The sequence below is a fragment of the Gymnoscopelus braueri genome, assembly GCF_963280865.1.
Source record: "Gymnoscopelus braueri genome assembly, chromosome: 4".
Lineage (NCBI taxonomy): Eukaryota > Metazoa > Chordata > Actinopteri > Myctophiformes > Myctophidae > Gymnoscopelus > Gymnoscopelus braueri.
The window spans coordinates 17,828,593-17,843,563 of NC_137605.1; the positions used below are offsets into that span (position 1 = coordinate 17,828,593).

At 45.1% G+C, this 14,971-nt stretch overlaps 1 protein-coding gene across 2 annotated transcripts in view; it reads right to left on the reverse strand.

Moving 5' to 3' along the window:
• grik5 (glutamate receptor, ionotropic, kainate 5) overlaps nt 1-726 on the reverse strand; it is a gene marked incomplete at its 3' end in the record, with an annotated part of 124,014 nt that extends 123,288 nt beyond the window's left edge. For both annotated transcript variants that reach the window (XM_080425631.1, XM_080425630.1), the window contains exon 1: nt 600-726. In XM_080425631.1, the coding sequence (XP_080281757.1) occupies nt 600-711 (112 nt within the window). In that variant the 5' untranslated portion in view covers nt 712-726. The remainder of the gene's footprint in view (nt 1-599) is intronic.
• Nucleotides 727-14,971: the final 14,245 nt, after the last annotated feature.

Below are 14,971 nucleotides of genomic sequence, written 5' to 3' on the forward strand. Positions count from 1 at the left end.
CGGAGGAGAACAGAGGGGCCTGGTTGATGGAGTGACCACTTAAGTCCGTTTAGAAAGATGGCAAAAATAGCAGATCTACAAGCTCACAACGCATCTCACCACGATGCGTGGTGAGCTTGTAGATCGGGTATTTTTTGCCATTAAAAAAAAGAACAAGGAAATCTGTAATCACATGGGCAACATAGGGAGGCCAGTTTTTAACCCATTAATACCTGGAACGCATCTGTGTCACTTTTAGATTTATTTAGGCTATTCAAAAATAGCAGATATACAAGCTCATAGCGCGGCACCGAGTGCCGCGCTACGAGCTTGTATATCTGCTATTTTTGAAAATTCGTGAATATAATTTTTTTAATTTTTTTTCCGAAAAACTGTTAGGATTTAGAAAATGTTTAGAAGCGGCCTCAGGTCTTAATGGGTTAAATGATTAATTAATGTATGCTTGCAGAAGGAAAACAAGTCTCTATAAGAGAAAAACATTCAGATGTGGAAGAAACATGCATTTTGAGGTTAAATGCGAAAGCTAGGGGGGGGTGTCAGTCACCGTCCCCTGGAACCCCGGATGACAACCCCCAACGACAGGAGTGTCTCATGCTCACCCATGCGTACGGAGGACAGCAGAGGGGCCTGGCTGACGGAGAGCGGCGCCATGGTGACTAACAGGAAGGAGAGGAAGTGTGTCGACAGCAGCAGCGCTGGCAGAGCCGGCATCTTCTACTCCTCCTCATGGAGAACGGTCTGCTGGCTGCCTGTACCCCCACCTGCAGGACGGGAGGAGACATCGCGGTCACACACGGTTCAACCATCACTTCATTCATACACTTCAGTCATACACGTTGTGAAGCTAAACCATTTATTGCAATGATACTGCGTCAAATTGATGTGACTCTACGTGCTCCTGTGATACTGCAGATTAATCTGCACAGGCATGACACAGAATCTGAGATCAAGAATTGCCCCCTGAAGCAGAGCCTAAAGATACAGAGTTATTACTGTACATGGACATAACATTGAACCCTTCAAGGGCATAACTTAACACATACAGTGCCAAGATCGCATCGATGCGTTCTTTCAAATCCATCGCTTGAGTGCCAGGATCGCATTGATGCGTTCTTTTGAATTTTCATTGTTTAATCTGTGATCGCACGGCTGTGTTTATTTCTCATCAACACTTTCGTTTTCCACTTACGTCACACTCACCCGGAGCCGGATGTAAAAAAAAAAATTCATTTCCGGGTCACGTTGTTTTTCTCCGGTGATTTTCGGCCAGAATAAGGAAAAACACGGTTTTTCACACGGTATAAAAGACAAACGGACAGCTCAACTTCTATTTTCTTTGGTCCGGGTGACTAACAGTCATCGTCGTAGTGTATCACATCGTTTTTAGGCCGATCAGCGGGCCGGGAATTGTCGAAAACGTCACATCCTTTGAATGACCGGATATGACGTGGGCCTGTTTGGGAGGGGGTGAGCGAGGTGATCAATGTTTGGATGTGCTGCTCTCTACTGGTGGAACAATCGTAGGTGCTTGACAACACAATCAGAGAATGTATTTGAATGAAAAATTACAAAACAAAAAAAAATAAAAACACGCAAATTGCTGGCACAGGGGTGAGTACATTATGAATAAACTCTGGCAGTCAATGTGTTAAAATACACAGATACATTATAACATCATGCAATCCACAGAAATCCGTACTATTAACATATTGATATACACATACAGTAGTAGTGAACCACTAAATGCCATAAGGAGGAGGCCGGGGAGGTGGAGGGAGTTTGATCACTGACACACTGCAGAGAGATGCTGTGACCCTATGCTGAGCGTGTAGTGAACGGCGTTCTGCGCATGACAACTGGGTGTCCACATTGCCAAAGACTTGGCATGGTGGTCCCTAATAGGGATGGGGATCGAGAATAGATTCTATCACAGAATCGATTCACAAGGTATTGAGAATGGGAAATCAATAAGGTTTTGTCTTATCAATTCTCGCATCGATTCTAGCGGGACCTGACATGACATTATGTCTCAGGAGTCATGTCACTGAAAACTAATTGCTGGCACACACATATGTCTTTCTAACAAAGCTTTGGACTTCTGTCGAATTTCTTGCCAGCTACCTGTAAAAACAAGGATTTAATGGCTTGCATGAGCATGTTGTTTTCAATGTACCACAATGTAAACCGAATTCAGGTTGTTGCACTGAGACTAGCTGTGACTCTGGCCATGGTGCTGAATTCATTTTGTGGCACTGAGACTAGCTGTGACTCTGGCCATGGTGCTGAATTCATGTTGTGGCACTGAGACTAGCTGTGACTCTGGCCATGGTTCTGAATTCATGTTGTGGCACTGAGACTAGCTGTGACTCTGGCCATGGTGCTGAATTCATGTTGTGGCACTGAGACTAGCTGTGACTCTGGCCATGGTGCTGAATTCATGTTGTTGCACTGAGACTAGCTGTGACTCTGGCCATGGTGCTGAATTCATGTTGTGGCACTGAGACTAGCTGTGATTGATTGAATAAAGTATTAAATCAATCAATCAAAAGCTTCAATGTTGCACATCAGTTGAAGCCAACATGCTTTGATTGTCTGCGGAAACAAAAAGTGATAGAGTGCATTCTAGGGCCTTCATTGTACAGTAGGCCCTGGAATAAACCATTAGGATTGATAGCGTATGTGTGTTACCGAATGAGACTGAAGGGTGATTGAGAGTGGAGAGGAGCCTGACTGCCGTGACTGCCTAAAACTATCGCGATGCTTGATACATCAGGATGACACATTTGACAGATGGGTCGGCCAAACTGCGCCATCGCCCCGAGAGATTACAGAAGAGAGAGATTAGAATACAAACTATGAACTGTCTCGTTAACTGTCATTCTACCGAGAGTCCCACACACACACACAAACTGTATATACTTCTCGTATAACGAATAGCAAAAATAGCAGATCTACAGATCATTCATTGACGCATTGTGAACTTGTAGATCTGATATTTTTGGTACTTCTTTTACACTTTTGGACAATATAATGACTTCCCAAAATAAGGATATCAGGTTGAAAGTGGATGAAAGTACGGTATGATTTTGTGCAACATGTTTAAATTGTTGGACTACCTCCAAACAGACTACCGTCCCGCCCCCAACTGCTAAATCACAGATAGGCCAAATTAGGAACTAAATGTACCCCTTACAGCAGGGGTCTTCAACAGGGGGTCCGGGACCCCTAGGGGGTTCTCAGAGTTACGACAGGGGGTCCGCCAAATCTTTGTGTGATGTGATTTGTTTTTTTTACTTTAACCACTTGAACCCTAGCATCCCTTTTCTGAGGAAAACTATAGCCAAAAATAGCAGATCTACAAGCTCACAACGCCTCGCGCTGCGAGGCGTTGTGAGCTTGTAGATCGGCTATTTTTGGCAAATAGTTATAGGTGTGTAGAGGGAAAAAAGAGCAGCAAAAGAGCACCCGTTCCATTTGTACACTCTCAGAGTGATGGGGGTGACTGTGGTCCTATTGCATACCAAGCTGGAGGTCCTTGAAATTAAAAAGCTTGAGACACACACGCACACACACACACACACACACACACACACACACTCACACACTCACACACACACACACACACACACACACACTCACACACACACACACACACACACACACACACACACACGCACACACACACACACACACACACACACACACACGCACACAGACACAAAGCTTCCCACTTCCAATCCGTGGCTACAAAGATGTTTGCTGTCACTTTCTGAGCGGCACTCCAGTGCTTTGCATACAGCCTGTGTGTGTAATAACACATACATGGATGTCTTTTGATGTCTCCAGTGGGAGGTCTCCCATTTAGAAGTGACAGGACCGAGCGCCAGAAGAAAGGCTCTCGAGGCAGCTCAGACACAACATCACACACACACTCACACACACACACACACACACACACACACACACACACACACACACACACACTCACACACACACACACACACACACACAGGCTTAGATGCATACTTAATGGATGCACAGACATCAAACACGCACTCGTACAGACTTATTGTACACCCACACACACACACACACGCACGCACACACGCACGCACGCACGCACGCACACACGCACACACACTCAGTTTACACATATAAAACACTTACACACCCATCCCCTCACTCATAAACACGCATACAGTACTTACACATGCAACCATACATACATGTATGCATGCACACACGCGTGCACACGTTCACGTGCGTGCGTGTGCGTGTGTGCACTGTACATCAAAGTGGTTTGGTGTGATATTCCAGAGGATTCTCCATGTGGTGTAAGATTACATAAACACTCACACAAACATGTGTTTGACATGGGCGTAGATTGCCTGCATTGTACCATGCATGCACATTCATGCGTGCTCACAGATTGCTGGGCCTTGGACTCAGCTACCATCATGCATCCCTCCAACTCCTCTTCTTCTTTCTCTTCGGGGATTCGGGGACCCCCAGGGGTCCTTGAGGGGGTTCCAGGGGGTCCCCAGATAATAGGCCTAATTAGGAAACAAATGTACCCCTTACAGGTCTGTAACTCCAAGAGTGTACACATGGAACCAAATGGACCTGTAAGGGTAGCATTTGGTTCCATTTCTATACTCTCAGAGTTATGGGGGTCTGTGGTCCTAAATAATGCTATACCAAACTGGGGGTCCTGGAAACTAAAAAGTTTGACAACCACAGCTCTAGTCGTTCTTCTTCTATTCCTCCTCCGTTTACCTCTTGACTATTTGTTTTGGCTGTGATGATTATTAGCATAGCATACTGTACCAGAGTCACAGCCATCTCTGTTCTCAATCTCTGATCCCCAGCACCCCTCCAACCTTCCTCACGCCCTCTCCCACCTTCCTCACGCCCTCTCCACCCTTCCTCACGCCCTCTCCCACCTTCCTCACGCCCTCTCCCACCTTCCTCACGCCCTCTCCAACCTGTCTCATTTCCTCTTCACTCCTCCTCACTTCCTCTACACTCTAAATCACGGGGTCTTCAATAGGGGGTTCGGGACCCCTAGGGGGTCCTCAGAGTTACTACAGGGGGCCAAATATGTGTGGTAGGGGGAGGGGAACATTTGCCAAAAATAGCAGAAGAGGCAAAGAGGTTTGGTGTAGAGGGGAAACAAGAACGGACCAAGTACAGAGCCAAAGATCTACTAAGTAAGTATTGAGGGTTTATGTGGTTAAATGTACAGAAAATACACAGGAACATGAATCCAACATATTATTAGAAAGATACAACGTATAAACAAAACAAAAAAACATGAATTTACACCACACTGATGATAGTGCTGTCAAACAAGTCTCCTAAAGCTCGCTTCCATTGTGGAGCGTCGACGCAGCAACGTAAAAGGTGACATCTTTATATCTTTATTTTCTCTTGAAGTGTGCCAGTCACGCCTTAAGCTCATCCACGCTTCCTCTCGTTTCAGTCGTCTTTGCCGCTCTGCATTGTCTCTTCTTTCTCTGCACCTTTGTATCGTGAGCAACAAGGTCAAGGCCGTTCTGTGTGAAAGTAATTTTTTCACCGTGTCCTTGTGCAGCCGTGTGTAGGTGTGAATATAATACTCTTTATGTCATACACCATACTGTGTGTGTGTGTGTGTGTGTGTGTGTGTGTGTGTGTGTGTGTGTGTGTGTGTGTGTGGGGGGGGGGAGTGTTCCTAATGCTACACACCATGCTGTCAAAACCACAATGTTCCTGTCGCTTATTCATGCTGTAAACGTGCATGTTGTAGCAGCTCACTACAGCTTTTAACACCGCTTCATGTCACTCACTATTTAGCACAAAATCATTGCTGTCGGGCAGAAACCTCTTATCTCCATACTTTTTTTCATAATTTCTTTTTTTTTTGGGGAGGGGGCGGGGATTAATGTCCTAATTCATCATACTATAGTGTCACAAAGAAGTAGCAAAAATAGCCAATCTACAAGCTCAAAACATTGTTTATTTTGAGCTTATAGCTCAGCTTCTTTTGAATTCTGATTCAAGATTCAAAGTTGAGCACATCAGAGTACAATTCTTATGGTCTTCAGAGCTTTACAATGTGCATTACATTCACCCATTCACACACCGACAGACGGGGGCAACCATTCAAGGCACTGCACTGTACGTACCAACCTGCTCAGCGAGAGCAGTATAGGGGTTAACCCATTAAGACCTGACGCCGATTCTACAAAATGTCTTCTAAATCCCAACAGTATACTGAAAAACGTATGTTTCTATAACAGCGGTGTTCAAACTTTTTCATGTCAAGGACCCCAGAATTATATGCATTTGGCTGCCGACCCCCATCTCAAAATGTTTTGTTCCAGGGACCCCCCAGAAGCAAAGATTTTAGTAAAAAATGTTCGCTTTAAAACAATAAATATCTTCAAAGATTTGCACACATTTCACGATTTTTCTAAAATAGCAGATCTACAAGCTCATAGCGCGGCACTCGGTGCCGCGCTGTGAGCTTGTATATCTGCTACTTTTGAATAGCCAAAGAGTAAAATAATGCTTTTTAGCTCAAATCAAAAAGTGACAGGGATGCGTTCCAGGTTTTAATGGGTTAAGTGTGTTGCTCAAGGACACTGGAGTCAGGAGGAGCCATGCAGGGATCAAACCGGGAACCTTCTGGTTCCAAGATGGCCTCTCTGCCTCCTGAGCCACAGCCCCCCCAATAACCCCTAACCCCTAGCCGTGTGTTCTGTACCACCACTGTTCCTACTACTGATGCATTCTGGGAGGAAATCTCCACTTTGTCAGTTTACAGTTCACCAAAGTGGGAGTGTGTGGTGTGTGTTGCAAGAGCACACACGTACCCGTAACACTCAATGCCATTGAAAGTGTGTGTGTGCGTGTGCGTGTGCGTGTGTGTGTGTGTGTGTGCGTGTGTTTTTTGGTAAATATATGAGTTTCTGACTCATGTGTGAACATGAATGTCCCTAACATTCTGAACTTAAGTCCTTGTAAGTGTGTGTGTGTGTGTGTGTGTGTGTGTGTGTGTGTGTGTGCGTGCGTGCGTGCGTGCGTGCGTGCGTGCGTGCGTGCGTGCGTGCGTGCGTGCGTGCGTGCGTGCGTGCGTGCGTGCGTGCGTGCGTGCGTGCGTGCGTGCGTGCGTGCGTGCGTGCGTGCGTGCGTGCGTGCGTGCGTGTGTGTGACGGGGGTCGTCTGTGTGTGAGAGTGTGATGGTGTATTGATTTGGGGGGTGGGGCCCTGAAGTGGCTCCTCAGGTGCAGTCAATCAAAACAATGGGGAAGCTGTCAGGGGGAGCCTAGCGTTCCACAGGAGCCACCTGATTGGCTATTACCGGGGCAGCGGATTGCTGTGATGGCCAATAAGATGCTGACCGAGGCCCATGCCGTAATCAATGATTGGTCCGACCCGGTGCTATTTCATTATTATTGAGGACTATTGACAGTGTTGAAAGGGGAAGATTACAGCACCTATACCTCTATATGTCTCCTGGGCCTGGTAGAGAGAGAGAGAGAGAGAGAGAGAGAGAGAGAGAGAGAGAGAGAGAGAGAGAGAGAGAGCCGGAGACAGAGAGATTAAAGGCTGTGTGACGGTAGTAAACGGTATAAGAAGGAACGGCCGGGAGGCGATGAGGGGAAGAAAAGGATTAAATTTAATATAGAGAAAAGAGATTAGAAAAGGGTGTTTCAGGGGGAGGCAGAGAGTGTAATGGAGACGTACTGCAGGAGCAGAGACAGAATGAATGAAAGAGAGAAAGGAGGGAACAGAGAGACTGGAATTGGGAAATAGAATTAGCGGCCACTCTCTGTATAGCTTCTAAAGCCGCAATCCGTACGTTTTATATATGTCCTGCCCAGGATTTGAACCCGGGTCTCCTCACGTGGGCTGGGAGGCCAAACCGGTACCGCTCTCGCTAGACAGAACCCCTGGTAAGCTAGGCCAGTGGTTCTCAAACTTTTGAATTTCAAGGACCCCCATAACTCTGAGAGTGTACAAATGGAACCAAATGGACCCATTTGTACAGAGTTACAGACAGAGTTACAGAGTTACAGACCTGTAAGGGTCCATTTGGATCCCACTTTGAGAACCACTGGGCTAGGCCAGGGGTGATATTGCGCTCACGAGCTTCAGGCAGTACTACTTGTCAACCCGTAGGCGTCCTACCCAACACCAGGGTCTAAATGTCTCAATGGAAGACTCGGGAGACCACCTCCAACCACTGCATATGTGATAGTTAAAGTATATCGCACTGTATTAACATACTCAACCATACAGTACATATTGGCTAAAATATCATTTTATTGATTCAAATAAGTTCTGGATTGCATATTTAATCATTTATCTGTGTTGTTCTGATGACTGATAGCTGTTTGCGTGTACTGTGATGAGTGTCCTGAACTGGCTTTGGCCTGTTTCTTTGTTGTTGTTGTTTTTTTGACAGCCATGTCAATAAATCTTAGAATTTTAGACACCCAGAAAATGTGGGACGCTGTGACCTCAAGACGTAGAAAGAGACTGAGTGGGGAGTGAGAGAAAGGGGCAGACAGAGAGGGGTAGAGTCCACGATGGAGAGAGAGAGAGAGAGAGAGAGAGAGAGAGAGAGAGAGAGAGAGAGAGAGAGAGAGAGAGAGAGAGAGAGAGAGAGAGAGAGAGAGAGAGAGAGAGAAAGAGAGAGAGAGAGAGAGAGACAGACAGAGAGACAGACAGAGAGAGAGAGTGAGAGAGCGAGGCTCTTGCAGTGTTTAATCTGAAGGAGTGACTGTGTTCTGTTCATGTACACTGCTGACACCCTGTAGCAACCATCATGTTAGTCTGACTGAGAGGAGAGGAGAGGAGAGGAGAGGAGAGGAGAGGAGAGGAGAGGAGAGGAGAGGAGAGGAGAGGAGAGGAGAGGAGAGGAGAAACAGCTCTTCTCACGTCTCTTCTCTCTCTTTCATTCTGCACCCTGCTGTAAGTCACCCCGTTCACTGGCACCGCTGAGAAATACACAAAGCAAAATACATAAATATCCCGCCCGACTCGCTGTGTTTGTGTATGTGTGTGTGTGAGAGAGAGAGAGAGAGAGAGAGAGATAGAGAGAGAGAGAGAGAGAACAACCACATGCATCCCAGTTGGAGATTTAGCTGTTTGCTGCATGCATTCATCTTTGTGTGTATTTGTATTTTTGTGTGCGTGTGCGGCTGTGCGCGTGTACGTGTGTGTGTGTCTGTCTGTCTGTGTATGTGTATGTGTTGCCGCAAATACGGCTGTATATGTGCCTACGTTTGAGCATGTGCTTGTGTGCATTTGTTTCAGTGTGTGCGTGCGAGCGTGCGTGCGTGCTTGTGTGTGTGTGTGTGTGTGTGTGTGTGTGTGTGTGTGTGCGCACACTTGCTGTTTGCTATGCTGCTGTGTGTCTGTGCTGCTGGAGACTTGGCGGCTTGCTCATAGTGTCTGCAGTGCTTAATATGAAAAAGAACAGCATAAAATCACAGATCTTAATTATCTAGAGAGAGAGCGTGAGAGAGCGTGAGAGAGAGAGAGAGAGAGAGAGAGAGAGAGAGAGAGAGAGAGAGAGAGAGAGAGAGAGAGGGTTGGGGGAGCGGAGAAGGGAAGGGAAGTAAAGAAAGGAGAGGAAGGAGAGAGGGAGAGAAAGCACTATCTTGCCCACACACAACCCCCCCGGCCAAGAAGGAGAGAGAGGAGAGGACAGGATGGGTGGAGTGCAGGGGAAAAGGGGGAGCAGGATGACAGGGGAGGAAGAGAGCACAGAAGATAGAGGGATGCAAAGACAATAAAATGGAGAATGGAGGAGAGGAGAGACTGACTAGAGGGCTTATTGTAAGACAGTGGTTCTCAAAGTGGGGTCTGGGGACCCCCAGGGGTCCTTGAGAGGGTTCCAGGGGGTCCCCAGCTAAATCAGTTAATATAGCATCAAAATCAAGTTTAGCCACAGCTACAAGTGATGCGATGTGAGCTTGTAGATCAGCCATTTTCCCAGAATCTTGGGAAATATGTGAGAGATTAAGATCTGTGTAATTTTTAGATTTGAGCTAAAAAGCATTATTTCACACTTTGGTTATTCAAAAATAGCAGATATACAATAGGGGTGGGATGATATGGGTACCTCACGATACGATATATATCACGATATTAGGCCCGCGATAACAATATATATCACGATATTCGACGATATTCGATATATTGCGATATCACGATATTCGATATATATAGCAAGAAATTTCACCAACGATATATCACGATATCTGAAAATATCGATATATTGCGATATATTGCATGAAATTTTACCAACGATATATCACGATAGTCCTTGTATTCAATTAATAAACACATAAAATAGCACTAAACAGTTAAACAACGTATCAGAAACTTTTTTTTTTTTTTTACTTTTTTTTATATCGATTTTTTCCGGCAGTATATCGATTATTTATCGCGGGAGAAAGTATCGCGATATATCGTGATATCGATATATCGTCCCACCCCTAATATACAAGCTCATAGCGTGGCACCGAGTGCCGCGCTATGAGCTTGTAAATCTGCTATTTTTGAAAAATCGAGAACATTTGTGCAAATCTTTGAATGTATATATTTTTAAAGCGAACATTTGTAACTCAAATCTTTGCTTCTGGGGGTCCCTGGAACAAAATATTTTGAGATGGGGGTCCGCGGTCAAATACATATACATTTTGGGGTCCTTGACATGAAAAAGTTTGAAAACCACTGACATAGCAACATACGTTTTTTTTGTTTTAATGTTAGGATTTAGAAGACATTTTGTAGAATCGGAACCTCAGGCCTTAAAGGGTTAACTACTCAAATCTCGCATGGGGGTCCCTGACACAAAATGTTTTCAGGTGGGGGTCCGCGGGTCCAAATACATATTCATTTGCGGGTACTTGACTCTGGAAATGTTTGAGAACCACTGCAGTAGAGGGAATAGGAGGAGGAGAGGAGAGAAGAGAGAGAGATGCAGACAAAGACAAGAAAAGGGAGATTGGAGGAGAGGAGGAGAGGAGAGGGCTTATTGTAAGACACAAGGGGGTCTGACAGTTATCATAATGGAGGGATGAATCATTCCCGTAATTGAATTTGCCAGTGGAAAGGCTTCAATGGCTGTGGAGTTAAGAAGACTGTAGCGGCAGCCATTATGCTGGGAGAGAAGGCATTCTTTTCTGTCACAATTAATAGTCATTGTTGGGCTAAAGCGGGGCCTGTCGGTGATGGCTGGCCGGCCTTCAGTGCACGGAATGGTCGGGGCGTTTCAGAGTATTTGTGAGTCCAGGGACAATCAAGCATGAGCCGTGACAATTGTTTTGTGTGAGTTTGTGTGTGTATCACATTTACTCACAAAACCATTTGCACTTCCACTGTATGTACTCTTGTCTGCTTTTCTCTCTCTCTCTCTCTCTCTCTCTCTCTCTCTCTCTCGAAACATATGTTTACATTGCCAAAGAAAGTGTAAAATAAACACAAAAACAACACATGTCTGTACAATTAAAGATACGAGTGCGATGCCCGTTGGGAACGCATGCCCCTTCGGCTATGCTATACCAGCTGTACCCATCGTCAGTGTACTTAGTGCAGTACCCGTTATCATAGTACTTGGACGCCAGTCTATGATGTCAGTACTATGATGTCCTATTGATGACATTGGGGGAACTCCATAATATATGGGCATAAAAGCGACACAGACATTTAGATATTGTCAGCTGTTTGCGGATTTATAGATATACAGTGCAGTATATATTTTTTGGAGAACCGCTCATCCAACCAAACTTCACCCTGGGCACCACACTCTTTCGGGTCCTCTGCAATACACACACACAGCAAGTTTGAAGTCGATCTGTACTCCTACAAGAATAAACGTGTAGACAGAGCTGTGTGGCAATGCAAGAGAAGATAAAATTATGCCATTTGGCCTTAAACAGTATACACAGCACTGTGAGCACTGAGAGCACTGTGACTGATCCAAAAACGAAGGAAATCCTCAACTACTGTCTGTATGTACAGACTCAGTGAGCACAGCCTCGCCATCGAGAAAGGCCGCCACAGGCAGACCTGGCTCCCTAGAGAAGACACTGCGTGCACCCATTGCACACAAAATGAGGTGGAAACCGAGCTGCTGCACTCTCTAACTACTTGCCAACTTGTACTAAGACATCAGAGACACATACTTCCCACAGATTGCAAACACCCAAAAAGAGTTTGAAAACATGACTAATAAGAAAAGTTCCATATCTGCTGGCCCTGGGTGGGAAGTACAACAATGTGCAAACAGTGATTTGTGAGCTGTTGTGACAGGAAAAGCACACAAATGGAATATATAAAAAAAAGAGACTGTCAATCCTCGGTGTATTCCTGCACTATCTGCACCATTGCTGATCTCGGTTCATAGAGCTACTGTACATACAAAGAAGATACCTTTAACCCATTAAGACCTGAAGCCGATTCTACTTAATGTCTTCTAAATCCCAACAGTATTCTGAAAAAAACGTATGTTTCTATATCAGTGGTGCTCAAACTTTTTCACGTCAAGGACCCTCAAAATTATATGTATTTGGCCGCGGACCCCCCATCTCAAAATATTTTGTTCCAGGAACCCCCAGAAGCAAAGATTTTTGTTAAAAATGTTCGCTTTAAAAGAATATATAGGATTTGCACACATTTTCACGATTTTTCTAAAATAGCAGATCTACAAGCTCATAGCGCGGCACTCGGTGCCGCGCTATGAGCTTGTATATCTGCTATTTTTGAATATCCAAAGTGTAAAATAATGCTTTTTAGCTCAAATCAAAGAATTACACAGATGCTTCTCCCGGTCTTAATGGGTTAAATACATTCAGTAGCATTAAATACTCTGTTGTTTGGTTGATTCTTTGCAATGTGTCACATAGTTTTCCCTTTTTCCTTTCTTATAATTTGGGTTTCTGTCTGGTGGCTCTGCTTGCATGTGTGTGAGCAGAGAGCCAGAAGCAGCTGGCTGAAAGGGCATCTCTCTAGAGTCTCTCTGTAGGCGGACAGCTTTGTTATGGAGAGTGCCTGGGCCACGGTCGCGTTCTTTTGGGCGATTATAAAATGTAAATGCTCTCTTTTGAATTTGGATAATTAAGTGAGTATCATCCTAATTCTGCTTCTGCATACATGATATGGTGCTTTCGGGCTGGTTGAGGAGAATGATGGATTTCAGAATTCTCCGTGCAGAATCCCCCTTTTGGCTTTTGCCTGTTTTGTCAAATCTCGTTTGGCAAAAGGAACCCAGACCTCACAACCATAAAGGGAATTGAATTTGGATGTCCGTCTTGATGTTCCTTTTGATGGTGTAAAAAGACCTTTTTGCCTCGTCTATAAGGTCGTTCAAGTTACCCGTGGTGCTGATGTCTAGGCTGAGGTAGGTATAGTTTTTTTCTAGGGCAATCATATCCACAAGTTTCCTGAGGCATTGTGGGCATCACTTCCTGTCGATTTGATCAGGTATCAGGGATCAAATCGACAGGAAGTGATGCCCACACAATGCCCTAGGAAACTTGTGGATATAGAAATAATATGTATATAAGTTTTTGCAAGATCATGATTTTCTGTCTCTGTGCAGAAGATCAAGACTATATGTTGTAGCCCTTCTTTGGTTGTAGACAGTAGCACCAGATCCTCTACACACATTAGGGCATTTGACTTCTATGACTACTAGAGGGAGGCCAGGTGCTGCAGACTGCTCTAATGCTTTTGCCAATTCATTTATGTGTTGAAGAGGTTTGCACTCAAGCTGCATCCCTGTCTAACCCAAAGCCTACACTATACTTTCCATCCATTTGCAGCACGTTTTAATAGAGTGTAGTTTGGATGGCTTTATTACGTTATGATTGTGTGGTCTCTGCCCTTATTTCTGGGGTTCCCAAACTTGCCCATGCTATGTACCCCATTATAGCCATAAGCCTCTAGCTGCGGCCCCCCTATTGCAAAATGCAAAATAAATAGAGGAAATAACTAAAATAAGCGATCTACAAGCTCACAACGTGGCGCATCGCGATGTGTTTTTGCTTTCCGTCATACAAGAAGACAAACATGAACAAGACTGTTGAAGTGGGATGTATTACTATTATTATATACATGTCTATATTGTAGTAATCTCTGAAGAACAGATTCCGAGCGGCGCTACTGCATCTGTCTGTTGGCCTACAAGTGGGCGGGACTTAGATCAGGAAGCTTTACCCAATGAAATGTAGTGGGCGGGATTTACATCTGTGCGTTCGCCATCTATCGTGTTCCCACTGGAAACAAACCCAAAGTCATTCAACAATGGCGCCTCTCTGAGCCGACAACACCACGGAAAGTTAGTAACATTTGACTACAGTATATATATATATATATATATATATATATATAATAACGTCTGCTGAAAGGGTGAATGTTGAAGTAAAAGGTTAGATACAGCTCTGCCAGATGGGAAAACACTTGAAAAACTCTAGAGTGTGAGCAGCACTAATGGAGGTATACGCTTCTCTCTCTCTCTCTCTCTCTGTCCTCACTGAGCTCTGCGGGCAGCAGACGCTTTGATCTCTCATTCTCTAGCCTTCTGCCTCCATCTTTCTCTGTCTGTTCATCAGCAACTCTCTGCGTCACCCCTCACTCACTCAATCACACACCCCCTCCCTCCCCCTCTCTCTCTCTCTCCTTCTCATCGGGAACACACTGTGCCCCTGTCTGTTCTCCTTCAATCTCTCTTCTTCTCTGTTCATCCGCACCTCACTGGTATCCATGTTTCCCACCTCAGACCAATCTTTTCTCTCTCTCTCTCTCTCTCTCTCTCTCTCAGCAATGGCTCTCTCTCTTGCTCCCTCTCTCCCTCTTTTTTCTCCATCTCTTTTCTCTCTGCCCCCCCCCCCGTGTTCATTGGACATGGATATTCTCCTCTGTGTGCTCCCTGACTATGGTGCTTCTGTGATACTGTCACATCCCACTACTG